At 60.1% G+C, this 25,380-nt stretch overlaps 2 protein-coding genes and 1 long non-coding RNA gene across 5 annotated transcripts in view; 2 read left to right on the top strand and 1 right to left on the bottom strand.

Annotated features, from left to right (window-relative positions):
* On the top strand, positions 1-2,527 carry LOC124240992 (uncharacterized). Its single transcript, XM_046664411.1, has 2 exons — positions 1-1,290; positions 1,538-2,527. Exons 1-2 carry the CDS (start codon positions 122-124, stop codon positions 1,584-1,586), a joined length of 1,218 nt encoding a protein of 405 aa, XP_046520367.1. The 5' UTR covers positions 1-121; the 3' UTR covers positions 1,587-2,527.
* Positions 2,528-2,562: 35 nt separating this feature from the next.
* ADPRHL1 (ADP-ribosylhydrolase like 1) overlaps positions 2,563-25,380 on the bottom strand; it is a 29,520-nt gene continuing 6,702 nt past the window's right edge. Inside the window, exons 1-6 of one of the 3 annotated variants that reach the window (XM_046664405.1) lie at positions 20,560-20,915; positions 20,264-20,404; positions 18,550-18,677; positions 17,879-18,011; positions 16,512-16,665; positions 2,563-6,967 (exon numbers count right to left, since the gene is read on the bottom strand). In XM_046664405.1, the coding sequence (XP_046520361.1) occupies positions 3,100-6,967; positions 16,512-16,665; positions 17,879-18,011; positions 18,550-18,677; positions 20,264-20,404; positions 20,560-20,698 (4,563 nt within the window). In that variant the 5' untranslated portion in view covers positions 20,699-20,915 and the 3' untranslated portion in view covers positions 2,563-3,099. Of the gene's footprint in view, positions 6,968-16,511; positions 16,666-17,878; positions 18,012-18,549; positions 18,678-20,263; positions 20,405-20,559; positions 20,916-22,228; positions 22,355-25,380 lie in introns of those variants that run through there. The other 2 variants (XM_046664403.1, XM_046664404.1) reach the window with 2 other exon arrangements.
* LOC124240994 (uncharacterized) overlaps positions 22,365-25,380 on the top strand; it is a 6,975-nt gene continuing 3,959 nt past the window's right edge. The window contains exons 1-2 of the long non-coding RNA XR_006889072.1: positions 22,365-23,323; positions 23,576-24,758. This is a non-coding gene — a long non-coding RNA (uncharacterized LOC124240994). The remainder of the gene's footprint in view (positions 23,324-23,575; positions 24,759-25,380) is intronic.

Genomic DNA, 25,380 nt, shown 5'->3' with positions numbered 1-25,380 from the left:
GATTGGCAACAGTTGTTAGCCCAGGTACCAATCCTTAAAAAAAAAAGAGGAAGATTGGCAACAGCTGTTAGCCCAGGTTTCAATCTTTAAAAAAAAAAAAGAAAGAAAGAAAATAAATAAGATGGTGCCCATCTTAAGTCCCCATCCCGGCGGCAGCGAGGACGCCCCTGGGGGCGAGCAGGTGCCGTCAGCAGGGCTGGGAGAGCCCCCTCGTCTGCGGGCCTGTGCGCCCACCCTGCGCACTCGTCTCATGAGCCTCCTGGGTTCTGCAGCTCCGGGAGGCAACCCCAAGTCTGGGTGCTGGCTTCCCGAGACTCCTGGGCAGGGGGCACCTGGACCCCCACAGCCGCACTTTGAGAAGACGGGCACCCCATCCTCCCAGCAGAGGTGGAACGAACAGCACCCAAACCAGTGGCCTTGGCCCCGTCCACCCTGTGAGCAGGAGCGACACGCAGTGGGGGAGGCGCCTGCCCGGCTCCACTCCCAGAAGTCAGGGTCCTCAACCACGTGTCCAGACACTGGGCACGGGGCAGCACCGTGCGTGTCGCACACGCCGACTCGTGCTGCTAACAGCCAGCAGGCCAGGCTGACACCCACATGGTTAGGCCCAGAGCACAGTCCCATCACTGCCCTTGGAGGGGTGCCTAGCACCGCGGTCCAGCCCAGCACCCCGGGCGCCCCCACGGCACTCTCAGCTGCGCCTGCTGTTGCACTTGGGGGAGTTTCCCCTCTGCTCGGTTCTAAATCAGTTGCCCGACTGCACAGGGGAGAGCGGAGGACACGAGCCCATCCCTGGACGAGGCACAGCTGGCAGGCAGGGACCTCACGACTCCACTCAGCCCACAGGAAGCTCGGCCACTCGGGTCACGTGCATAGCTGTCACGTTGGACGGAGGAGACACCACAGCGCCCGGCCTCGCCACGGACAGGACGGAAACCGACAAAGCCCGCTCTCACTGAGCGTCTGTTCAAAGCCTAACTCGGAGGAGACCTTCCTCAAAATGGTCCTTCAGATCATGGCACCCGTCGGGGAAGCTCCCCCAGGACTAGCAGATTGTTTAGGTCGCTCAGCTGCAAACGTCGCTGGGTCTTCAAACAGCAGAAATCCACTTGCCACAGGGAGGGTGTCATCGAGAACAGAGAGCTGGGCCGTGGGGAGGGTCCCAGCGGCGGCTCCTTCCGGAAACCCCGAGGCTCTGGTGTGTCCGCAGGGTGGACCGGGCAGCACACACGTCTGGTTTTCAAACGCGACCTCGTGGCCCCTGAAAACACACGTGCGCTGCAGCATCAGGTTTTTTTTTTTTTTTTTTTTTTTAAAGATTTTATTTTTTCCTTTTTCTCCCCAAAGCCCCCCGGTACATAGTTGTACATTCTTCATTGTGGGTCCTTCTAGTTGTGGCATGTGGGATGCTGCCTCAGCGTGGTCTGATGAGCAGTGCCATGTCCGCGCCCAGGATTCGAACCAACGAAACACTGGGCCGCCTGCAGCAGAGCGCGCGAACTTAACCACTCAGCCACGGGGCCAGCCCCAGCATCAGGTTTTTAAACCGCACACCAGACATGGTCCCAGCTGTGTCTGGGCCTTAGAAGAGACAGCTGGTCATCCGTGTGACTATTGATGGCTTTTATTTCCTAACCTTCACTGCTGTGCACAATTCACAATTTCTAGTCTGGAAACACATTATCTCAGCGACGGAGCAGACGGGAGCAGTGTGAGGTCTCAGGCTGCGGCGGGAAACACCCGTGTGCCCCTCAGGAGAGGAGCAGCCGTCAAGAGAGCCAGCGTTCGCATCGTTAATCAGCGACAACACCAGGATCCCGGCAGGACTCAGAGGCCCCACAGAGGCTGCTGAGATGACGGTGAAGCACAGAGACAGTGTGGCGTGTCGCTTTCCTCCTCGCACCAGTGTCCAAACGAGAGCTTCCTTGGGACGGGGCACATGGAACCGCAGAGCTGACGGCGACCATCGTCGCTCTGCATCGTCCCCTCCTGCAGCGACCTGGGCGTGTCCTGCGGGCTGCTCTGCTCCGGCCCAGCTGCCCGGGTGCCGGCCGTGCTCAGCAGGGACAGGAGGTGCCCGACCCCGGACCCCAGTGCCCTAACTCCACCTCCCTGCCCGTCATGCGGCTGGGTGGGGTCAGGGACTCGGTCCTCCCCTGGGAGTCGCTGCAGCAAACCGAGGCTCCTGGCCCTTCTTCCAGAACGTGTGGGGCCACGTGGGCGGCGCCTGCATTGGCATCACAGGCCCTGACTCGGCACTTGGTGGGCGACTCACCTCCCCAGACCACGTCGAGGGGGCCGCACAGGCTGCGTCTGAGCGAGGCAGGGGCCACAGTCCAAGGCCGGCCACACTTGTGCCTGCAGATGACCCCACAAGGGGAGGAAGACACTCAAAGCCCGAAGCTGGGGGCCAGCCTGGTGGCGCAGCGGTTAAGTTCGCCCATTCCACTTCAGTGGTCCAGGGTTTGCTGGTTCGAATCCCAGGCATGGACTTACACACTGCTCATCAAGCCATGCTGTGGCGGCATCCCACATACAAACTAGAGGAAGATGGGCACAGATGTTAGCTCAGGGCCAGTCTTCCTCAGCAAAAAGAGGAGGATTGGTGGCAGATGTTAGCTCAGGGCTAATCTTCCTCAAAAAAGAAAATATAAAAACAAAACAAAATGACAGAAAAAAAGCCCGAAGCTGACCTGGGCCCCCCAGATGGGACAGGACAGACGCATGCAAAGTCCAGCACCGCACGTTTGAGTGCTAAAAACAGCTCTTGGCTCAGTGAGAAGATGGACATGTGCAGACACCCTCGTGAGGCTGCCTCCGATGAAACGGAGAACGCATGGACACAAGGGGGCCTGGAGCCAACGCCTGTGTGTCCGAGTCTGTTCCTCGTCCTTGCTGTTCAAACCTCCTGCGGGGAAGCGCTGAGGCCGAGGCGCCGCGGGGCTCGCGATGCTGGGGGTGTCAGTCCTGGAGCCGGGACCCTCCGGGCTGAGTGCCGTCAGAGCGACAGGAAACCACAGGCCGACTGTTCAGGGAAAACGACACTCGGGCGAGGAGTGGAGCCTGGGGCGTGGGACGAGGCGGTGCGGGGTGGGGGCCTCACTTTTGCGGCTCAACCGCGGCGTCGGCCCTGAGAGCGGCGGGTCTGAAGGACAGGTCGAAGGACCTCTGGTCGCAGAAGCTCTGGGCTCGGTACTTGGCCGAGCGTGCTGACCTCCGGCGATGCTCGGGCTCCCATGGGCCTCTCCCCGCCCCGGGGGTGTCTGCGGGCCCCTCCTGGGCCTGGGCACCAGGTGTCTGGCGGCCCCCAGGCTGAGGCGGGGACCCTGCAGAGCCCCGGGCAGGCTCAGGGTGGTGACGGGGCTGGCTCTCAGCTGCCCTGGGGATGTCTGCGGGCCCCTCCTGGGCCGGGACGCCGGGCGTCTGGCGGCCCCCAGGCTGAGGTGGGGACCCTGCAGAGCCCCGGGTGGGCTCAGGGCGGGGACACAGCTGGCTCTCAGCCGCCCCAGGCCGCCGTTCTCCGGTCTTGAGCGGCGCTCTGGGTGCCCCCTGGGCGCCCCTGGGAGCCGGTCCCTGGGACTTTCCGCTATCGCCTGCAATGGGTGCCACTGCTGCCGAGCCACCTGTGGGCCGCGCCAGGTCGTGGGGGGCCATCCTGCCGGCCTGGGCCCGTGCCGGGCGCCCCAGCCTCTCTGAGGGGGAAGGTGCTTGGCTCTCTTCAGTGGGCGCACCGTGTCCGCGAGCGGGCTCCTCTTCACGCCTCCCCCGCTGCTGGAACAGATGTTCCAGGCCTTTCGCAGCTGACAGCCGGGGCGTCTCCACCTCAGTGGCCGTGGCCTCCACTGCCCGCTCATCCCTGGGTCGAGTCTGAGCCTTTTCAGCCCAACACACTGTGCCATTCTGGCCCCAAGGAGCTGCTCCCTCCTTTCCAGGACCGGCCAGTCCTGCAGGCCCTGAGGCCCCGTCCTCCCGGCCCCCCCGGCCTGCCTGTGGCTGTGGCCTCTCCCCAACCTTGACCTCCTCCAGGACACCGGCCCGCGTGCAGGATGCCATCTGCGGGCGCGCCTGGAGGTTGGGACACTCCTGAGGTGCCCTGTCCACCTGCTGGCCCTCTGCTGCCGTCGAGGGCGCCAAGGACGGCTGAGGTGTAGGCCCCGCGCTGGAAGGACGCTGCTTTCCCGATGCGGCGCGGTCCTCGTTCCTGGCCTGCTGGGGCTCAGAAGGCGCCGGCCCCCTGCCCGAGGTGTGGTGGGGCGGCCCCTTGGTGCGGCGTCCCTGTGGCAGGGGATGACTTGAGGGCGGCCCCAGGGACTTGGTGTCAGCCGCCGCAGGGCTGGCCTGCGCGGACATGGTGTCCCTGCTTCCTCCTGCCGCCTTCGCCGTGCGCGCTGCCCATTCATTGGAAACACACGCGAGGGGATCATCATGCACAGATTGGGTGCCAGCGGCCTTGAGTGGGAGAGCGGCCTGGGGCTCTGCCGGGGACTCCGAGGCCAGAGGCCGCCGTGGCCCTGAGTCTTGGCGGATGCTGCTCTGTGCCGCTCTGCTGTGGGGCTCCCAGGGCCGACCGGGCGCCAGGAAGAGGGGGCGGCTGGGTTCTCGAGCGAGGTCCTCCGCTAGGAGACCATGGCATGTTGACAAGCTGCGCTCTCCCCTGTGCAGAGCCCTCCGCTCTTCGGCCACACTGTTTTCGGGGTTCAGGGCATCACCGGGCGCTGGCGCTATGTGACTCTTGGCCCCTTCAGCAGTCAACCACCCAGGGGCTCTGATGCTTGGTTCCGGGCGTCCATTTAAGGAGGACGGTCTGTGCTCACCGAGGCCGCCGGTAGTGCTCTCCTCGGCCATCAGCAGGGGCTGGGCAGACGCGGGCAGTGGGGCCCGCCCGTGTTCTTGCTCATGCAGGATGTGCTTGTCCGTCGAGGTCAAACTCTCGGACCTTGTCCGGTCCTTGGGGGAGGCCGCCAGCAGGGCGGGGCCGCCCGCCCGGTGCTCCTCGCTGGGAACCGGCCCTTGCTGCCAGCCAGAGGCAGAGCAGCGGGTCCCTCCTGGGCGGCTCTCCGATGCTGTGGTGTACCGTGATGGGGCGCCTTCATCGCGGGGTGGTGTTGCCCCTGATTCTGGCAGCTGCTGCTTCTCACAGGTGAGCTCGGAAACAGCGTCTGTGCAAACGTGCTCTCGAGCCTCATGCCGGTCCAGCTTCCCACGGCCGCCTTCGTGTCCCTTCCCTCCAGGGGAACTTGCCCATGGTTTCGGCATTGGCACTGCCTCGGCGGGGTGGCGATCAGTGCTGGCAGCCCCCTGTAGGGGCGTGGGGCTGGGGTCTGCCCAGTAGCCCTGCCGCGTACCTGGGGGCTCCCTCAGTCCGGCTGTGGCTGGGCCGCGGCTTCCACTCTCTGTGGTGGGAAACGGCGCTTCTGTGTTTCCGATCGCACTCTCTCCTCCCAGAGCACCAGGACGCTGGTCCTCACCACCTGGTGCCCTTGGCGGCGTGGCATGAGGGGGCGGCATTTCGTGGACAACGGGAAGTCTGACCATTATCTGTGGAGGCTCGATGGCCGGCTGAGTGCGCTGAGCGGCCTGGGCTGCGTGCATGTTGAGCGGTGGGATACGTCCTGGTACATTCTCTTCTGGAAAATTCCTCTGGGTGGCGAAGAGGGGGTCTCTCTCTGAGTCTGAAATGGATCTTTCTGTTTCATCCTCCGAGCTGCAAACAGTCAATGTGACTGCGGGGGCCACCCCTGCCCCTCTCATCCCCCAGGTGTTGTCTGCAGTGCCCTCTGCCTGGGGGGCCCCCCTGCTGTCACCTCCTGCTGCCTGGATGTACCCTGGGCTGGCTGCTGCCAGTGGGGATGTGGTGGGCTTGCGGCCAGGAAGAGCTTCGCCCCTGCGGGAGGCAGGAGAGGGGGCTGGCTCAGGGACACACTCGGGCCCTGCTCTGGGGGACACTGTTCCCGTGTGGTCCCTGGGAGCTGTGGTCATGGGCGCTGGGAACCCTGAGCACTCCCCACCAAGCCGCCCTTTTCCTGGTGTCTTGTTCCCACCAGGCGCCGTCTCCCCCACACTGGGTGACGTGCCCGTTGCTGGTCTGGGCACACGCCCCAGATCTGAGCGGCTGATTTTGGCGCAGTGGGACAGCCAGCTCCTGGGGCCGCAGACGACAGTGGCGATGCTGAAGGCTGGCACGGGCTCGGCCGTGCAGGCCAGAAAGCGGGCGAGGGGCGTCCTGATGCAGGTGCTGGCAAGGGTGGCCATGCAGAGCACGCGGGCCTGAGGCCGGTGCATCTTCGTCCTCCGCAGGTTCTTCTTCTTTCGGTCCTCCGTGCGGAGCGGCAACACGCCGGCCTCGGAGTACAGACAGCCGCTCTGCTCGAACTTCTCCCGCAGCTTGGACAGGACTGAGTTCCTCTTGCCCGCTGTCCTCGGCAGGGGGCCTCCCGCAGCTCTGGGCCGCTCCGCGGGTGGCTTCTCCGCAGCCTCCTTCTCCTCTGCAGCCAAGAACATCTTCAGGATGTTTTTCACGGTGCTCTTCCCGGCAGGCGGGCCCCACCGGGGCTTCTGGCTATGGATCGGCTCCCGGGTCTTCTCAAGGAGCTTGCCGATGGTGGCCGTCACCAAGCTCCTGCTGGGGCCCTGCTTGTCCTTGAAGATCAGCCTCCCTACCTCCCGGGTCTTCTTGAGACAGGGCTCCCGTCCAGGGCCCATGAACTTGGCCTGCAGGAGCTGGAAGCGCGTGGGCCGCCGGTGGGCGTCCTGGGGCTCTGGCGTGCAGCTCACCTTTCTCCCCCCGCCCTCTGCCCTGTTGGCGGGAGGCAGCCCCCAGGGCCTGTCCTCGTGGTCGGTGACATAGAGCAGCAGGCTGCTGAGGATGGCGTGGGCGGCCAGGTGGCATGTCGCCTTGCTGACCTTCCTTTTCAGGGCTTGGGCGTCGATGGGCATCTTGTCACTGCAGATCTTGCCATTCTTGGGGCTGCAGGAAAAAAATTAATTGTTACAGATTTTATCATCATTTTTTCCAGGGTGACTCCATAGGACATTTCTTACGGAACTACCCCATTTTTAAATACCCCAAGAAGTCCAGGGGGAGTAACAGAAGGCTGGGGGTCTAGTGCGTCTCGGGGAAGTTGGGGACACCCACCACCTGTGTGGGTCATCGTTCCCTTCTCTGATAAGCAGCAGTGATTTCTGACCCGATGTCCTCCTTCGCAAAGGCCTTTGGAAAGCCGACACTAAATAGATTTGTGAGAGCACTGTGGAAAAATGCTTTGCATATCAAAGGTATTTACATTTTTAAATAACAGTCATATGCTCGTACAAATAGGAAAAAGCCAGCATAAAGGATTTGTATTCTCTGTGTGGGTCTGTGCACGTCTCTGACTTGAAGTATGAAAAATGAGGTTCACATCGTAGTTACATCCTGACTCAGTCCCACGGGCGTGGGGTCCCCAGAGCCAAGCCTCTGAGGGATCAGTGAGACAGCCAGGCCCTGGGGGGTGTACGGGGTGGTGGGGGCGCAGCCTTGTGTGGGGGTGTCCCTGGGGCAGGAGCCGCTGGGCCTGGTGGTGGACCCCTGGAGTGGGAGGGGGTGGGCTTGGCTACAGAGAGGAGGGGAAGAGAGCTGGGGGCCCCGGCTGGGACCTGCCTTCCTGAACCCCTTTGAAAACAGTCCCAGAAGAACCCCGACTGAGAGGCCCTGAGCCCAGCCCACACAGCCCTGTCCGTGAGACGCTCATCAGCAAGGCCGCTGTGGCTCCCCCACCCCTGCCCAGCCACTGCAGGCCTCCTGGGGGCGGGGTCTCTGGTGTTTGAGGGGTTTCTCAGCCCAGCGTCCAGGCTGAAAGGCCCCCTCTGAGCGGCCTGGCGGCCAGGGGCGTGTCTGCCGACCACAGTGTCACAGCCGTGGGGTCCTCCCTGGAGGGGCAGAGCCGCCTCCCACCTCTCAGAGGAGAGCGTTGCTTGTAAAGATGCGCCCGGCAGCCCAGGAGACAAATGGGACGCAGAGCGAAGAGTATGGGAGGGAGGTCTTCGCCGTGTCGTCTACGATCCCACAACACTGGGAGCACCCTGGACGTCCCCCGTGGGCTGCTTAAATGGCTGCACGTCACGTTTATGGGAAAATAGCCCAGGGAAGTGCTCGTGCTGTGAAGCTGACCGCCGGGCCGCCGTGCCCGCCATGCGCTGCGGGAGCCCCACAGACTGAGAACAGGCCGAGCGACACGCAGGCACACATTTTGTACTTACGCTTCTTTCCGGAAAAAGAGTCCTCTGGTCAGAAGCCACACACGAATGTCCTTTCGCATGGCTGTGGGGACACTGTGCTGGCGTGATGGGGGGACCACAGCGCACCCCCCGGCCTCATCCCCGCTCAGTGTGGACGGTTCCTCATGAGGCAACCTGCCCGTCCTCGGGTGAGCCCACTGGCCGACCCGGTGCCTGGGAATGCGACCCCATACAGCAAATCGCAGGAGAATCCATCAGCAGGACCTTGGGCCCCTGCCTCTCAGGCTCCCTGAGAACCCAAATTCGCCTCGATGCCGTGGATTCGGACAGAAAGCGGCTGCTTTAGGAATCCTTGGACGCTGGTGGACATCGGAGCGCCGGGGGACTCCTTAGAATCCAGAGCGCTGGGCGGCACCCCCGGAGCCTCTGACTCAGTCCGTCTGCGAGGGGTGAGAACTCGCATTTGTGGCAAGTTCCCAGAGCCGCGAGGCTGCTGGCCCGGGGACCCTGCTCTGAGCACCGCTGGGACGGATGGAGACCTCCCAGCCTCGGACGGCCGTGGGTGTGGGGCACCTATGTGGGGAATCAGGCTCCTCAAACAAAACCCAAACCTGAACCCACTCCCAAGCCACCAGGTAGTGGGAGCCGGCCCGGCCGCCGGACAGCAGCTGCGTAGAAACGACCGGCAGCTGACCCCCAGGGTGCAGCTGCACCCTCCCTGGCACGAGGACGCCTGTCCGGTGCACCGAGCACCAGGTGCTCTCCCCGGGAAGGTGCTAGGCTGTGTCCTTGCAGCCGTTAGCCACCCAGGCTCCCTACATGCCCCAGGCCAGCATCAGGGACGGGGGAGCAGAGGGGTGGCCGACCCTGGTGCTGCTGGAACAGCCTTTGGCGCATCTGTTTGAGAAGATTGGCACTCTCAGGCCACACACATCTGTTTGAGAAGATTGGCGCTCTCAGGCCACACACATCTGTGGCGCCTGCATCATGCCAAGCCTGCCGCTTTCACGACTGCGCCCCCGGGCGTCTGCATACGTCCTCCCTCCGTTACCTCACCGAGGGCTGCCCAGGCGACCGGAAGTCTCTGTTACTTGCGGAGGAGGGCGTCAGCCAATGCCGGGCACCTGGTGGCCTAGGCCAGGGCATTTCAGGTGTTCCTTTGGGTCCCTGACGGCTCCCTCCCCGCCTGTCAAAGGTAGTCTGCAGGAGACGCGGTGAGGAAGCCTGGGGCCGGCGAGGTGGTGGCGTGGCGTCCGTCCCTGGGGCTGGGGCGACAAAATCCGTGCTCAGCGCAGGTGGTCCTGTGACCGAGGGCTGCCACACACCACGTCTCTGCAGTGAGCCAGTGTCACCATGTGGTATGCAGCCCAGTGGCATCTCAGTGGGCAGCCCTTCCTCACTCCCCAGAGGCATGCGAGACGGTGGGCGTCCAGATGCTTTGGGGGTTCACCCCAGGCTCCGGGTTGGCCTTGCTGGGTGCTCCTCCCTTGCGGCCGGGCGCTCTGCTCTGTGCGCACACGTTTATCTCTGTCTCTCGGGGTGGTCGTCAGCCCCCCGTATCTGAGCCATGTAACCGCGGAGACCATCAGTGACATGTGCAGAACTGGGCCTGGGACGTGTCTGAGCCCGGCTTCACGGAACGCCAGGGGGCTCGCCCCTAGACTGCCCGGACCTCGGTCCTGGCCGGACATCTGGGCCTCACAGGCACCTCACACGTGGCTGAACTCAACCCCGGACCCCCGAAGCCCTGCTCCCATTTTCCTACCATGGCACGTGGCACCTCCTGCCCCAGAAACACAGTCGTCCTTGTCCCCACACCCACAGCCAGGGCGGCCGAGCTCTGCGGCCCTCAGCCTGAGGGTGTGGAATCCGCTCCTGCCGCCTCCCTCGCCAGCCCCTCCTGTCTCCCGCTGCCTCTTGCAGCGGGGGCCGCATCTAGACACGGCTGCCGCTGTTTTAGGATCCGGTCCAGGCCCCTCCTGCCAAAAGGACCACAGACCCCAGCCACTCTCTGTGTCCACCCTCCTCCTTCACCACGGCCCCGCCCACTCTCCTCCTTCACCACGGCCCCGCCGTGCAGCCTGCCACCCATCCACGTGCCTCTACCCCCGCTCCCTCCTTCCTGCTGGCTGAGGTCTCGGCACAGACGCCCCTTCCGGGATCCTCCCGACCCTCGGGCTGGGTCCTCTGCGCTGCTCTGCAGTGCTCAGCACAGAGGCACTTTCTCGGCCTAATTACTGAAGTTCCATCTCTGCTCTCTTGCGTGAGTATCTTCACACAGAGTGGGGACCTTAGCTCTTAGCACATGGCGGGCCCGCAGTGTTTGTTGACTGAATTAACACCCCTGTGGCTAAGCATTGTGTGGCCAGCCTCCTGTCTCCTCAAGGGCTCTGGTCATGGGCCTCGCAGGCTGATTGTCACATGTGTGTGGGAGATCCCAGCTGAATGTGGAGGGGTTGCAGTGGCTGAGATGGGGATCTCAGCACCTCACGCCACGTGGACCTTTGGGGTCCAGGACTCCAGCTTCCAGGAGGCACCGGAAGCAGCCTCGCTGGGTCTGAGGTGGAGACAAGTGAGCTTCCAGAGCGGCCAGTCACACGGCCGGCCACATGGCCGGCCACCCAGCCCCGAGTCGTTGGCTGCCTTGGTCATTTCAATCATCTTCATGACTCTGCGGGCTGAGTTGCTCAGGTGACTGAAATAGCCACACTGACGACGTGCTTAGGGGACACTGATGTCTGCAGAAAGGCCATGAGGATCAGCCACGTGCGACCTCAGTGCCACCTCACGTACCATGCCTGCCGGCCTCTGCGCCCCACCATCTGGTGGAAGGACAAAGAACCCAGCTGCAGCAGAGGCCCATCAGCCTCTCGTCGCCATCGAGGCGAATCTGGAAGAAGTGGAGAGACACGAAGCTCGGTATGGATTTACGCCATCGCTCGCTCTGGCGTCGGCCAGCGGTCTGTCTCAGCGTCTGGACACCCATGAGCCCCACGCCACAGTCCTGACACTGATCGTCTGTTCCAGGAAGCACAGCTGTGCCCTTTTGTGACAGTGACACCAGAGGAGCCACGCCCTGGGCTGGCCTTGCTACGCGTCCTTCTGACGGCATGTGGTCCTGCACCTGGTTTAGCTGTTCGGCCAGCGCGGGGCCTGCACGCCACGTGGAGGTTTGTTGGCCAGCTTTAAAGTACGACGTTGCTCAGCATCCCACTCAGCTGACAGCCACCAAAACCGCAGCGTCGCAGATCTGCCCCTCGCTGCCCACGGGAGCCCCACTGGCGCGCATTACAGCCCACGGGTAGAGTTTCAGAAAGTTCCCAGATGCTTTCACAATCATCTGGAGAAGTCTTCACTCCCAGAGAAGGTCAGGATGCTTTTCTAAGATTTATGGGCTGAGGAATAGGGGATTAGCTGGACCTCAAAGTTCTTTTTCGGGTGAGCCCTCCCTTGCCAAGGTGGCCTCGCCTGCGAGCCATCATGAGGCGTGGTAGATCAGGACAGTATCCCGGGGCTGTGATGAGAAAGGGAGACTGCACGGCCTCCTTCCGTAAGTGGTGTGTTTACAACCATCGTGGATGAACGCTCCTCCTTGAGTTCGGCCTGCTTTTTCCATGGCTATCTCTGCTCTCCCTGGGCCGCCCCTGCCACTGGATGGACACCACGTTCTGTTTGCGAGATGTAGTGCATTGCGTGCTCACAACATCTGTGTCACAATAACCCTCCGAGCCATGTCCGTTGTTGCTGCTGAGCTGGGCTCCTGCCCTCCCTGCAGGGACATCCTGCCCTGGTCTCCAGGCCCACGGGCTCAGCCCATCTGGCCCTCTGACCCCAACTTGCTCTCCCCACCTTGTGCACCGCTCCAGCTGTACTGGCCATGGTTCAGTTCCTAGCTCATTCCTGCCCCAGGGCCTTTGTGCAAGCTATTCCCTCTGCTTAGCACAGTCTGCCCTCGGGCTCCACATGCCCCATCCTGAGGTCACCCCCTGAACACACAACCGCCTGGGAGACCCTTGCTGTAGCACTATCGTCTGGGACTCGGGCACAGTTTCAAACACATCATGCATATTTTTGACTCGCTCCCCCACTAGAATGTAGCCCCGCGGGCAGGGAGCTACTTTGCCCAGAGCTGGCAGTAAGGTCAGGCTGGGCAGGACTCAGCATGGGCCTGCTCCTCCAGGCCGAGCTTCTGTCTTGTCAGCGCTCCCCAGAGGACTGTCGCAGGGTCCCTGGCTTTGTTCTCAGCCGCTGTCCCGCCAAGTGACCTGCCCCTGCCACTGGGGGGTGGACGCGGCGGAGCCGTGCAGGCCGGGAACCGAATAGTCTCTCGCAGGGGCCAGTGTAAACAGGAGGCCTGCAGTAAACAGTCCTAATTTAGCCCCGTCAGCAGCTCTGTTGGCGAGAGGTCACTCAAAAATACAAGGACACAGGAGCCTCCATGTGGGCCTGCCTTGACCACCAGCTGAACGCGCCCGTGGCATTACGGACAGGGTGGGACGGCAGACCCCGCCCTCCCTGGCTGAGATCCCCCAGTCCCTGCAGATCTCCCTGGCCATCCTGGCCAGCTGCGCCCCGACTCTCCGTCCTGCCTTCTCAGCGGGCGCTGGCTGACCCCGACCTGGCCTGCCCCCGCTCTGCCACTCACCAGCACACACCCGCCAGCCTCACAAAGCCTCTTCCCTCCGCCACCCTGGCACGGCTCTGCGGCCACCGAGGCCCCTCCCTCAGCAGGCCCGTCCCGCAGTCGGGGAGTAAAGGCAGCAGGGCAGCGCTCCCTTTGACCCGCCTGCACACCTTGGCGCCTGGCAGGGCCCCACACACAGCAGGCGCTCAATAAATGCCTCCCCTCAGGTGCTTTAGAGGCACCAATGGGCTCAGAAGGGGCCGGAATGAGAGCTGGGCTGCCTCCTGTTCTGCTCCCGCCTTTGCGGCCAGGCAGTCCCTGCATTTCCTCCTGGGACACCCCATCCCCACCTAGGGGCGGCTGACAGCAGGCCACGTGGCTGTCACACAGTGAGCCCACAGGGCTGATGCTGCTGTTGACGGCTGGTCAGAACCAGGAAGCAGCACGTCAACAGCAACTGTTTCCTAGTCAAGCTCAGTAACAGGTGTCTGTTCCAGGTTTGTTAGTGACCAGGTAGCTCACAGTGGAAACTGTGCCAATGAGTCAGAGTCAGAGAGCGTGAAGCTCCGTGTTTCCCTGGATATGAGTCTGGCTAAAGAACGGCAAGCAGCCGTCTGGGCTGGGGTCCCCCACGGTCTTGCCCCTGCACCTCACAGCCTGGTCCTGGCTCTGAAAGGGGCGTCTGTCCAACCCAGGCTAGCTGAGGCCCCGAGATTTAATAAGTGAGCAGGATGCTCCCCAAGACCTACTTACAACTCCTGCTGTGTGTGTGTGTAGCTCTGTGTGCATCTGTGTGTGTGTGTAGCTCTCTGTGTGTGTATCTCTGTGTGTGTTCGTGTGCATGTCTGAGGTGTATAGGGAGCAAGAGACAATAATAAGGTGGATGGGCCTGGTGTTGGCAGTTGGCGAAGTGGGTGAGGGGCATGTGGGAGTTTTTGGGCAATTTTGTGACTTTTTGTGTGTTTGAAAACAAGCCATCTGGACAGGACGGGAAGCAAGCAAGGCCGCGGGTGACAAGTGGGCTTCGTGTCCACGAGGGTCTTGCTGGGGGAGGCAGGGACCTGGCCGAGTCCTGCTGAATTAGAGGTTAAGAAGCAGGAGCGGTCGACAGGCCGAGTGGGGTCCCCTCTCCATTCACTAACGGCCCCGACCTCTGGGCTGTGTCCTCTCTGCAGGACCGGCAGTAGCAGTGCCTGCCTGCCCCTCCCAGGAGGGAGCACAGTGGAGGGAACACTCAAGCAGTGGGGGTCACAAGCAGAGCGCCAAGCGCTGAGGTGGCCCTGGGGGTGTGCCGTGGCTGGCGGGGCCGCGGGACGGTGTGGACCCTGTGAGTAGCCTGCTAGTCTCGCCAGGTGAGTTAGCCCTGCGTGGGGAGGAGGGACCGACTCTGCTGAACCTGCCTCGTGTCTGGCTTCCCGGTACAAAAACACTGGGAAAAGTGACCTAAATCTCAATGCAAACCCTCTTACGCAGAGTCTGGGGATGTGAATTAATTGAAATCGGCCTGCAGTCTGGGAATTTCTGAGCAGTGTGGGCGACGCAGGAGGCTGCCCCAGCACGCAGTCTTCCTGGGGCGGGACGTCCCAGCCGCGGGCAGCGCTCTGCGTCCGCCTGGCCCCAAAGAAAAGTCGCTGTGCTGCTGGCGGAGGTTCAGTTCTCAGAAGAGATGGGGAAGCCATGTTTTGAAGTAAACGTGAGGAGCAGCATTTTAAAATGTCGCTTAAGAAATGGATACACCTTAAAACTATGTCAACAGGGGTCCAGTTACAATTCCACGTGTAAATGGAGCATCGGGCCGCAGTCAAAAAGACTGAGGTGGACGCGTGATGATGACACAGAAAAACAGTCAAAACCAGCTAAGTGAAAAATGCCGAAAGGAAACCATGGCGTAGTCTAAATTCCTCTTCGTGGAGAGAAATCGTGTGTGTGTGTGTGTGTGTGTGACAGAAACGCGAGTGTGCACACGCAGCCCTGGTGTGTGTAGAGACACTTCTGGAAGGATCCTCGAGGAAGCATGGCTGAGGTTTCTCTGGCTGGCGTGTGAGCCGGGTGCGGCCTCCACACGCCCCGTTCCTGGCATCTGAGACTCTGCAGCTGTGCGTGTGCTGCCTTTATAATAAAATGAAACCAGCAGGGGTCACATTTTAAAAGTTTGAGTAGGTGAAGCATTCACCTCATTCCTGTTTATGGCTTTTTCTTTTCCACTTTTGCGTTTCCCTGTGATGGGAAATAAAGTGGGGGACAGCTTCTATCTTATGATCTATGAATTTTGGTGGGCGTGTTTGAACTCGGAATCTCCCTGTAAATGGATGGCTCCCCGGCTCCCGAGGGCGAATGTAATTCTCCTAAACGGTCAATAAGATGGAGAGCGACCAGCCTTCCTCTAATCCGCCTGCTCCTGGCTCATTTGGGGCGGCGTCTCCTCCGCACAGCAGAATGGAAAGACCCCCGTCAGTGAGCTGGTGAGGGGTCTCACCCCAGAACGGCGAGCCTCGTGTGACGCGCGTTAGGAAAAGCGTGACTCGCCTTACCTGGGTTTCTGCTCCTGGAAGGCGGTTCTCGGTCCACCTCCCCACACTGGCTCACACCCGTCTGTCCCGCCCCCACAGCCCAGGACAGCAGGAGTGGCCAGGAAGCGGAGGGCAGGCGGGCGGTCCCGGGAGGCCTCAGCGCCCGAGCATCTGCCAGCGAGGGTCCCAAGGCTCTGGGGACCGTGGGCTGTGCTCAGGAGCAAGCCTTCGGAAGCAGAGGCTGCCATCAACGGGACAGAGCCAGCCAAGCCGCCAAGCGCCATGTCACACATCAGTCGCCAACTGCTGTTTTATTCACACCAGACGCCACTCCAGAAAGATCGTGTCCAGGGTTATTTTTAACAAGAGCAAGTGTTCTCTTTCTCACGACTCGAGGAGAAACCCCAGCCCCAGGAACAGCTCTGTTTCCTCGTTCGCGAGCCCGGGTGGAGTGGGGGTGGGCTGGACCCGACCCCACGGGTGCAACAGCTGCGGACACAGAGGGCAGAGGCAGGGCCAGCACCGGGGCCCTTCGTGTGGTTCCCCGTCAGTTGTTCCAAAAGAGGCTGGTCTTAGGGTCTAGTGTGAGTAAAAACGCAGGCTGGCAGGTTAAAGGCTGTGCGGTGGCTGCCCCCGCGGCGCTGGCACCACTGCTTTGTGGGGGACACGCAGAGAGGCAGACGCAGCTCGAGACGCCCGGAGGGCGGCAGAGGCCGGGGAGCTGCCCAAGCGCGTGTCTAAGAGCTAGAAACCGTGAAGGAAGCTCCGCGGATGGAGGAGGCCGTCCGAGCAGAGCCGTCGCGGTTAGTTTTGTTGAAGTGAGTCAGCGAACAGCATTAGTTTTGCGACAGAATAAAATACACTAATTGTCCAAGAGGCTATTCATGACCACTGTATTTGAGGTTTGAGAGTGGCAAATCCAGTGTGACATCAATAATGCGCTCGGTCTGCGTTAGGACAGGAAGAACGTTCTCATAGGACAAACAATGTATTTTATGGAGCGAGAGGACCGTGAAATGAGGAGGGAGCATTAAGTGTGACTGTGGCCGGTTAGGCGGGTTCTCGGCGAGCCGGAAGCTGCTCTGGCGCTGCCTGCGGACACCCTGCCACCCAGAGCCGGACTCGGCCCCCCGGGAAGGGAAAGTGGCAGAGGGCTTTACGTCTCCTCCGTGGACAGGCGGTAGAGGGCTGCGCCCAGGCGGCTCAGCTCTTCCTTGTGCTCCAGGTCCTGGTACAGCCCCGGGGGGACGGAGTCCAGGCCGTGCAGCAGCCCGAACAGGCAGCCCGCGATGGTCCCCGTGGCCCCGCTCTCACCTGGAAGGGAGACACAGGTCCTCAGGGGCTTGGGGGCAGGGCGGAAGGGGCTGTCACCGTGAACCCCTGCCATCCAGGGCTAGGCTGGCTCAGAGACTCTTCTGGGCCGACCGCCCCGGGACAGGCAGCGCAGGCCTTCCTCAGCCTCCCCGCCCCAGTTCTGCTCTGGGCAGCACCCCCTGGGTCTTGGGGGGCTTTTGCTGTCCCCAGTAGAGCAGGCAGGGGTCCTCTTCCTCCTTCCTGGGACACGATCGTGCACAGACGCCTCTCTGGTTCCAGGAACCGGTCCTGTGAGGACGGCCGTCCCGAGGGCCCCTCCCCTCCAGCTCTCCGGGGTGTCCCGCATCCCCACGGGCTCCCTTGTCCCTTGCGCTCCCCACCTCCCGCTCTCAGCTCCTGCGCCAGTCTGGGCGGATTGCTACCCTCTGCCCCTTCTGCCGGGCCCCTCCTCCCATGACCTGCCTGCAGCCCTTGGCTCCCTCTGTGTCCTCCCTCCACGTCCCCAGCAGGGAGCCCCCGTTGGCCCCCTGGGGAGCACTGTCCTCTCAACCGTGCTGGCACCAAGAGCAGTGGGGCCCTGGTCACCATCACAGTGAGACTGACAGAGAGTTGATGCCCGGCAGGAGGTGACGTCTGCTGCGGACCTGCTTGCTTCACCCTCGCAGGGAGGACGGCCACGGGAGGGAGGCAAAGGTGCCCAGTGGTGGGACGAGGGCCACCACGGAAGGCCGGCGCTGAGCTCCTGGCCGCTGGCTTTGGACGGTCCCAACGGCACCATGAGGTGGGTGTTCTCCCTTCACAGAGAGACAGGCCCGGAACCAGGGCTCGAACCTGGGCCAACTGGCTCCAAAGGGCAACCTCTGACCACAGAGTCTGCAGAGGAGCCGGATGAGGTGCTGGCGATCGCAGAGAGCAGAGCTCTGTGCAGCCAGCCCCAGTGGATCTGAGCCCCTGGCCCCGCTGCACAGAGGGAGATAGGCCCCCCGCCCAGGCCACCCTGAGCACCACACTCTCTGAGCTCAGACTCGCACGGGCCACCCTGGGGATGCCGTGACCTGCCTGCGGCCTGTGATGCCCGTGCTCCAGACGCCGGGACTGATGCCCAGTCTAGAGAAGGACACACATCCTGGGGCTGGGGAGGCTGGCCTCACGCCTGCAGCCCGACGTCCTGTCACGGTGCCGGGAAGCCCACGGCCATGAGAAGGGGCCTCACCTCCGTGAAACATGGCCCGGTGGCAGAGCTCCGTCCAGCTGCTCCTGGCTCCCAGGAGAGCGTCATATGCAATCATGGGGGCGTCGTGGCCCCGCCGTCCCCCTCGCCCCTCCGAGCTCCACCTCCTGTAGGTCTGAGGAAAGAGCCTGGGTCAGAGGCACCGGCCAAACTGGCACCATGACAGTCTGCACCAGAGCACCGCATCCGGCGCTCGTCCCACAGATGGCTGTTCATGTGCTGGCCGTGCACGTGTGGAACGCCACCTGTGTGCAGGCAGCGCCCTGGGGTAGGGACGCATGGCGGGAAGGAAAGGCACCTCCCAAGGCGCTCACGCTCCAGCATTCAGACACAGTCGCAGACGAACAAGCACGACAGCGTGTCGGTGGCTGCAGAGTGTGATGGGAAGTGGAGCTGGACCCGGGACTGCGAGAGTGTCACCGGGCTGTCAGGACAGCGCGGCAGGGAGCCACTGAGCGGTACCTTCAGTCCCAGCCGCGCAAGGGACAAGGGGTCTCCCGTGGCCCCTGCCACACGCAGCTGCTCCCTGGCCCATCTCTACGGCCTGGGCAGCCCCCGTGGACCGGGGGCTCCAAAGACGATAACGCTGTCCAGATCCAGACGGCTTCTCAGCCTGGGGCCCGCCCGCCCCCACTGTCGACCGCGAGGCTTACCTTGTCCCTCTCCTCGGCGTCATAGTGGTCAGGAAAGGTGGCTTTACTGTCCACGTCTTCACTGATTTTTCTCTCCTCCAAGTAAAACTGCCATTTTGCTTCAAAGTAAAACCAGTGCTCCTGGTACTCTAAAGGTAAAGAACATGGTGGGCAGGACGCAACGGCCCCCACCGGGCGCAGGGCGAGGGGGTGGCTGGCGACCTTGTGGGCACAGAAGGTGCGGGGCCGGGCAGAACCTGCACCCGGCCTCAGTGATTGCGCCAGAAATTCGAAAATGTGCAAATCTGTAGCTACTTTGAAACAACAGCAACGAAGATGGAGATGGGGAAAAAAGCAACTCAAAGAATCACTTCACTATATTCTGAAACTAAGGTAGCAATCGCAGTATTTTGAAGCACATTCTCTTGAAAATTCTGAACCTGTGTGTTTTCATTAACTCAAGTCTGTGCCTGCAAAGTGCAGGGAGAGGCGTTTCATTATTCCTAGTGAACAGCTTGACATCCAAGCCCAGAGGTGTTGACCCAACTTTTCCGAGGTGTTTTGGCGCAGAGGACGTTGACTCAGAAATGAGTGGGAGCGGCAGCGACACTGGTCACAGATGAGGGGAGGTGGCGCTCCTCGTCTGGGAACCAGCCGCGAGGGCCCCGCGTCCCTCAGCCTGGCTCTGGGCGAGCACATCCCACTCTCCCGCCCACTCGATCTGCCCTCTTGGGCAGTGGGGTGGGCAGCGGCCAGAACGCCCGCGGGACATGACTGGCTCACAATGGGCCACAGACCCCGCTGTGCTGTCTGCGTCTGGGGCACCGCAGCACAGAGCCATGACTGCAGACCCGCCGGCAGTCCAGGCAGATCTCAGTGCTCCACCTTCAAGGCCTCCACCTCCCTCTCCTCCAGGACGAACCAGAGAACTTGTTCTAGAAGGTCTCCTGACGACCTCAGACTATCAAGGTCGCACGAGCTGCTTGCACTCCTCACGCAGCCCGAGAGCCGTGGGCTTCCTGGTCCTGTGGCCTCTGTGCCAGGCCAGGGACCTCGGGGAACCCGTGGGAAGCGGTGCAGGTGGAGACAAGCACAGGAGGCCCGTGACTGCTCCCCAGACCGCCCGCAGCCCCCTGATGCCATCAGGCTCTGCTGCACGGGCTGAGGAACGGCCCACTCCTGGCCACAAAGGGTGCAAGCCATTCAGACAGACAGAGGGTCCTGGGGGCACGTGTCATCAGTGGGCACGGATCTCTGTCTGGTTTTCATGTGGGAGACTCGAAAGTCTCCGGGGTCAGGCATAGCTGTCTGCTAGGTCAAGGAGCACAGCAGACGTCCGTGTTGGCGTCCCTCCCCCCGGCTGAAGAATGGGCTACTTGAGGACAACATGGAAAATTAAACCTTAGTACGTACCCCACTCCTCACTGGCTGCAGCCAGAGCTGGGGTCGGGGCTCGGCAGGAGCCTCAGATGGGGACGCAGCGGCCAGCACCCGTGGACCCCCGTGCATGCCTGGGGCCCTCCTGAGTGGGTGCTGCCCTTGGGCCAAGCAGTTCCTCAGACCTCCTTTGTGGGTCAGCCTGCTCACGTGGACCCCAGGGGGATGCTCTTGGTTTCAGGCGGGGAGAAGGACCCTGACCTCCAGGGAGCTGGGTCTGTCTGAATCTGAGTGTGATTTGAGATTGCCCTTCTTCCATGGGCCCAGGCCAGGGTGACAGCACGGAGGCCAGGCTCACCTGCCAGGTGCCGGATGGTCTTCTTGCAGTATTCTTCCGCTAGAGGGACTGTCCTCATCATGTCCCTCCCCCACTGCTCGAGCGGCTTTCCTTGTATGGCGTAAGATGCAAACAGGGCTGTGCACAGGGACCCGAGGAAGCCTGGAGGGCAGTGGGGAGAGAGGGACAATGACACCTGGGCCACACTCATGCTCTGGCATGCCAGAGGCGCCATTTACCAGGGCATGGAGCCTGGGCAATTGCTTTGAGCATTTGGACCTTCCATTTCCTCTCTGCACAGAGAGTACAATACCCACCTTGAGATGATTCTAGGCACCAGTGAGTGCCCGCCAGGCCGGCCACGGTGAGGGGCAACGCAGACCACGCCTGCCCAAGAGACAGCACTGCCACCACCCTGAGACGCCTCGGTGGCTTGCTGGCCACTCCACGAGGCATCAGGTACGGACCACGCAAGGGCAGGGATAAGGGTCTCGTCCTCAGACCCAGGGTTCAGTCACCATCCTGACCACCTGCCCTCCCTCCGCCTCCTGTCACGGAGGGTGTCAGCTCCGGGGTCTAGGACGATGTACACTGTCGTAAAAACTGTGACACTCGCTGCCGGAGGTGGTTCAAAACTCGAAAAGACGAGTGGAGTTAAAATGCACTTCCCTGTACTAACCCTTAAGACATTCTCAGTCATCACCCCAGAAATACAGACTATTTAACGACTGAGCGTGTGAAACAACGTTTCTTTAACTAGAGTGGGCAATGCGTAGCCAGTGTTTCAGAGGTTCCAGTTCTCAACCCAGGTTCTTGTCCTCATCATCCTGCTTCCAAATGCTCACGTTTTCGTGTTTGAAGGCTTTGATGTTTCCTGTGCTCCTAGTTGAACCAGTTAATCAGCAGATGCCCAGCGCTGACTCCTTTCCAACTACCCAGGATGCTGCCTGGTGGAACTGTACGCCTCTCTGCTTAAATTTTAAACATTTAATGGACTTATTTGTGGAGTTCGTGGCTCAGGCTGTCACCGCCCGGGTGAACTCATCGGCACACTTTGTGACATCCACTCATCAGGAGCCGCGTTGCACGTCAGCGTGCTTTCCAAGAGGACACGGGGCCCCCTGGCAGCCTCGGCCAGCGACACCAGCTAAAATGGACACCAAAGGTGACCTTGAAAGGGGAGCGCAGTCACCGGAGAGCAGCTGGCGGCCTCCAGACCGCGTGGGGGCTGGGGAGGGGCACGTCACCCCGCTGGCCATGATTTAAGGGCGGTTACAGGTATAAGAGTGTCAAGTCATCCTTCTTTTTTAGAATTAGGAGCTGACTGCTTTTCTAAGTCATGTCTCACAGTCAGGCGCTGGGCCGCCCGCCTGCCCTCCCCCGTGTGATGGATGTGTGATGGGAAATCCCAGGACGCAGCTGGCCCCGCTGCCCGCACAGTGTGGCAGGCGTGTGCTGAGTTCTCTATTCCACTCACTCTGTCCCCACACACACTAGGTAGGCACGGCTCCTGTTCCATAATCATCCCCATGTTGCAGGTGAGGAAAAGAGGCACTGGCCGTGAAGTGACTCGGTCCAGCTCACACAGCCAGGGAGGGGTCTGTCTGTCTGCGAGCCCCAGCCCCGGCACAGCACGGTGCCCAACCCCGGGCTGCTGACACAACGACACCAGCGCTAACTCCAGTGGCTTCCACCCAGACCCCAGCCTCCTGCGGAGAACTGGTGCTCCCCCTTCTCTTTCATTCTGATGTGAATGATGCCAAAACCGGTGAGGAGTCCTGCCTTGACACAGTTCCTCCAACATTACCACGCCTATCGCCAACCCTGCTTCGAGGTTGAAAACAGACTTTAAGCAGAACTGAAGATTAAAGAACACAAGTCTGCCAGCAAATATCCAATCAAACAAAGTGTGTGACTGCGTGAGGCTCCGGTCCAGTCTGTCGGGCAGAGAGCCACACACAGGCCCTGCTGGGCTGCCTGCCTCACCTGTGGGGTGGTTGTGGGTCATCCTGCCGCACTCGACGCTGACCTCGATCAGGGTCTCCAGCCGCTCAGGCCGCCAGTACCGCATGCCGATGCACATCGCCTTGGTGGCAGCTCCGAATCCTGAACCTGCAGGGGGCACGAAACACCCGAATTTAGACTTTCGCTTCAATAATTCCACCTCTGGCCATTCAGCTTTCGTGAATAATCTGATAATTTACAAAAATTTATGTAATAACGTGTTTATCATGGTGTCATTTAAATGAGTAAAAAGTAGGCAAACCACCCAAATGACTGACAAGAAAAGAGATTAAATAAATTGCCATGCATCCATGGGCTGGAATGGTATTTAGCCATCAAAAGCAGAATTTTTGGTGGCATGGGAAATGCTCATAACATACTCCTACTTGGCAAAAGCGTAGGACTGTCCCACAGCATGCTGGCAATCATCAACACTTTCTGACAACAGCTTCGTGGAGCTATAAACGACAAGACTGCCAAACACATGTGAAGTCTGCAACTTGATGAGTTTTGACACGTGATGCACCTGTGAACCGGCACTGAAATAAAGGTGGGGAACACGCCTATTGCCCAGAAGTTCTCTCGTGCCCCCTGCCCACCAGACACCAATCTGGCACCACAGAAGAGCTGGCACTTTGCAGAGTTTCACATAAGTGGAATCACACAGAATGGACTCTTTGCCTGGCTTCTTTCACTCAGTGTGACTATTTTGAGGTTCATCCGTGGTGCTGTGTATCGATAGTTGACTCCTTTTCTTGCTGAATAGGACTCAGTGGCATGGATGCGCCACAACCGCTTATCCATTTGCCTGTTGGTGGACATTTGGGTTGTTTCCGGTCTCGGGTTAGTACAAGTAAAGGCACCATGAACTTTCGTAACTGAATCTGTGTGGACACGCACCGTCCTTTCTCCTGGGTAAATGCCCTAGAGTGGGAAGTTTGGCTCACATGGTGGATGAATGTTTAACTTTTTAAGAAACTCCCAAACTGATTTCCATAGTGGTTGTGCCATTCCATGCCCCCTGGCAGCTCCTCCACATCCTGTGGGCGGCCTCCGTCACCTCAGCCACGCTCTTAGGTATGTAGTGGAGTCTCTCTGCGGTTTTACTTTGCGTTTTCCTAGTGACTGATGATGTTGAGCGCATTTTCACGTGCTGATTTGCCACCATGTGTCCTGTCTGGTTCTCTCATTGTTTTATTGGGCTGCTGGTTCCTTATTGTTAAGTTTTAAGAGTTCTTTTATATGTTCTGGATTCCAATCTTTTATCAGATATACGCTTGGCAAATATTTTCTCCCACTCTGTGGCTTGCCTTTTCATTCTTTTGACAGAGCTTCTGGAGAGCAGAAGGATGAATTTGGGAGTACTTGTCCTGCTCGGTTTCCCAGAAGAGTTGTGTACGATTGGTGCTATTTCCTCTGCGTGTTTGGTGGAACTCCCCATCGAGGCCAGCTGGATGCGGAGTTTTTTTTAGTAGATATTATGCGATTTAGGCCATCTACTTCCTCGTGAGTGACTTCTGGTAGTTTGTGTCTTTGAAGAAATTTGTCTATTTCATCAAAGTTGTTAAATTTATTGGCATAAAATTTTTAATAATATCATCTTATTTTCCTTTAACTTCTGTAGAATATTCAGTGATGTCGCCTACATTGGTCGTTTGTGTCTTCCTTTTTTTCCTGATCAGTCTGCCTAGAGGATTATCAGGGTGTTTTTTTTTTTATCTTCTTAAAGAATCAGCTTCGGGTTTTGGTGAGTTTCTCCGTTGTTTTTCTGTTTCCTGCGTCATTGATTTTTCACTCTGGTCTTCGTTACTTCCTTTCCTCTGTTTTCTTTGGGTTCAATTTGCTCCTCTTCCTCTAGTTTCTCAAGGTGAAAACTGATGTCATTGGTTTGAGACCTTGCAAGGGAAATCTCTGCCTATAATTGTGGACGTGTCTGCTCTGTGCAGCTCTATCAGGTTTTGCTTCCTATGTTTCGAAGGTGTGTTATCAGGTGCATAAACATGAGGTTTGTAATGTCCATGACGAATGGGTGCATTTGTCATGATGAAATGACCTTCTTTTCCCGGCGGGATTCTTTGCTCCCAAACCTACTTTACGTGTTGCTAACAGAGTCACCGCAGCTTCGCTCTGGTTGGTTACACGGCGACCTCGTTCCAGCTCACCCGTCTGTCTCTGGACATCTAAAGTGCCTTCTTGTGAACTGCACACGCTTGGGGCTTGCTTCTCCACCCCACGCAAACATCTGCCTTTTACAGGGTCTCTGGACCAGTCTCGTTGGACGTGAGTGTTGACAGCGTCGGGGTTAAGTCTGTCGTCTTGCTATTTGCTTCTACTTGTCCCATCTGCTACTTGTACCCTTGTCTCTCTTCTGCCTTTTTTGGATTGAGCATTACGGAGCAGGAAGATCCAGCTACCAGTCTCAGGTGAAGGTTCCCACCACGCAGAGGCTGGAAAGACCCTCACAGCCCCCACAGGAGAAGCCCCAGACCTCGGCCCACGGCACCCTCTACAGGTCAGGGTCCCAGGGAGGACTCTGCACAGGGCATGGGTTGGAGAAAGGTTTTCTAATAACAAGGAGAAGACGCAGCTTGGTCTCCCAGGGCCAGTGGGTCCCTCCCAGGCTAAGGTGTGCAGCCTCTCCTGCTGCAGGTGGAGACCCCATCTCTCACCCAGGGTGGAGGTGCTGGTGGTCTGGTCGGGTGCTCAGGATGCTCACACTGAAGCAGTGCAAGGAAGACCATGGCCCCAGGACAGGGAAGGCTTCTCCCAAAAAGGAGGACGAACAGGGGCCATACCTGTTCTGTAGGAGGGTGGTTCCAGGCCCTGGGCACTGGTCGGCAGGCCCAGGGAAGCGCAGGTCACAGGATGGCAGCATACCCATCAAATGTTGTTAAAATAACCCAGTTTTGTCTCCTTTTTGGCTTGCTAGTTGTAATTGCCTTGTTATTGAGTGGTTTCTTGGGTATAGCACACATCTTTAATCTACTGCGGTCTACCTGCCCGTCTGCTGAGACAATCAGTCTACACCCGCAGGTACAGTGCCACTCTCAGTCTACACTCAGACGGACAGGTGCACACTCAGTCTATACCCAGAGGGGCAGGGCCACCCTCAGTCTACACCCAGAGGGACAGGT

Source organism: Equus quagga, chromosome 6 (assembly GCF_021613505.1).
Source record: "Equus quagga isolate Etosha38 chromosome 6, UCLA_HA_Equagga_1.0, whole genome shotgun sequence".
NCBI classification, from domain to species: domain Eukaryota; kingdom Metazoa; phylum Chordata; class Mammalia; order Perissodactyla; family Equidae; genus Equus; species Equus quagga.
This window is presented reverse-complemented; position numbering and strand designations above follow the sequence as displayed.

What these genes read in the sequence shown, in the direction of transcription:
- LOC124240992 (XM_046664411.1), top strand. Translation starts at nt 122, where the DNA reads ATGGTGCCCATCTTAAGTCCCCATCCCGGCGGCAGCGAGGACGCCCCT. An exon ending in CACGTGCGCTGCAGCATCAG is followed by an intron (nt 1,291 to 1,537) that starts GTTTTTTTTTTT and finishes CCCCAGCATCAG; the next exon opens with GTTTTTAAACCGCACACCAG.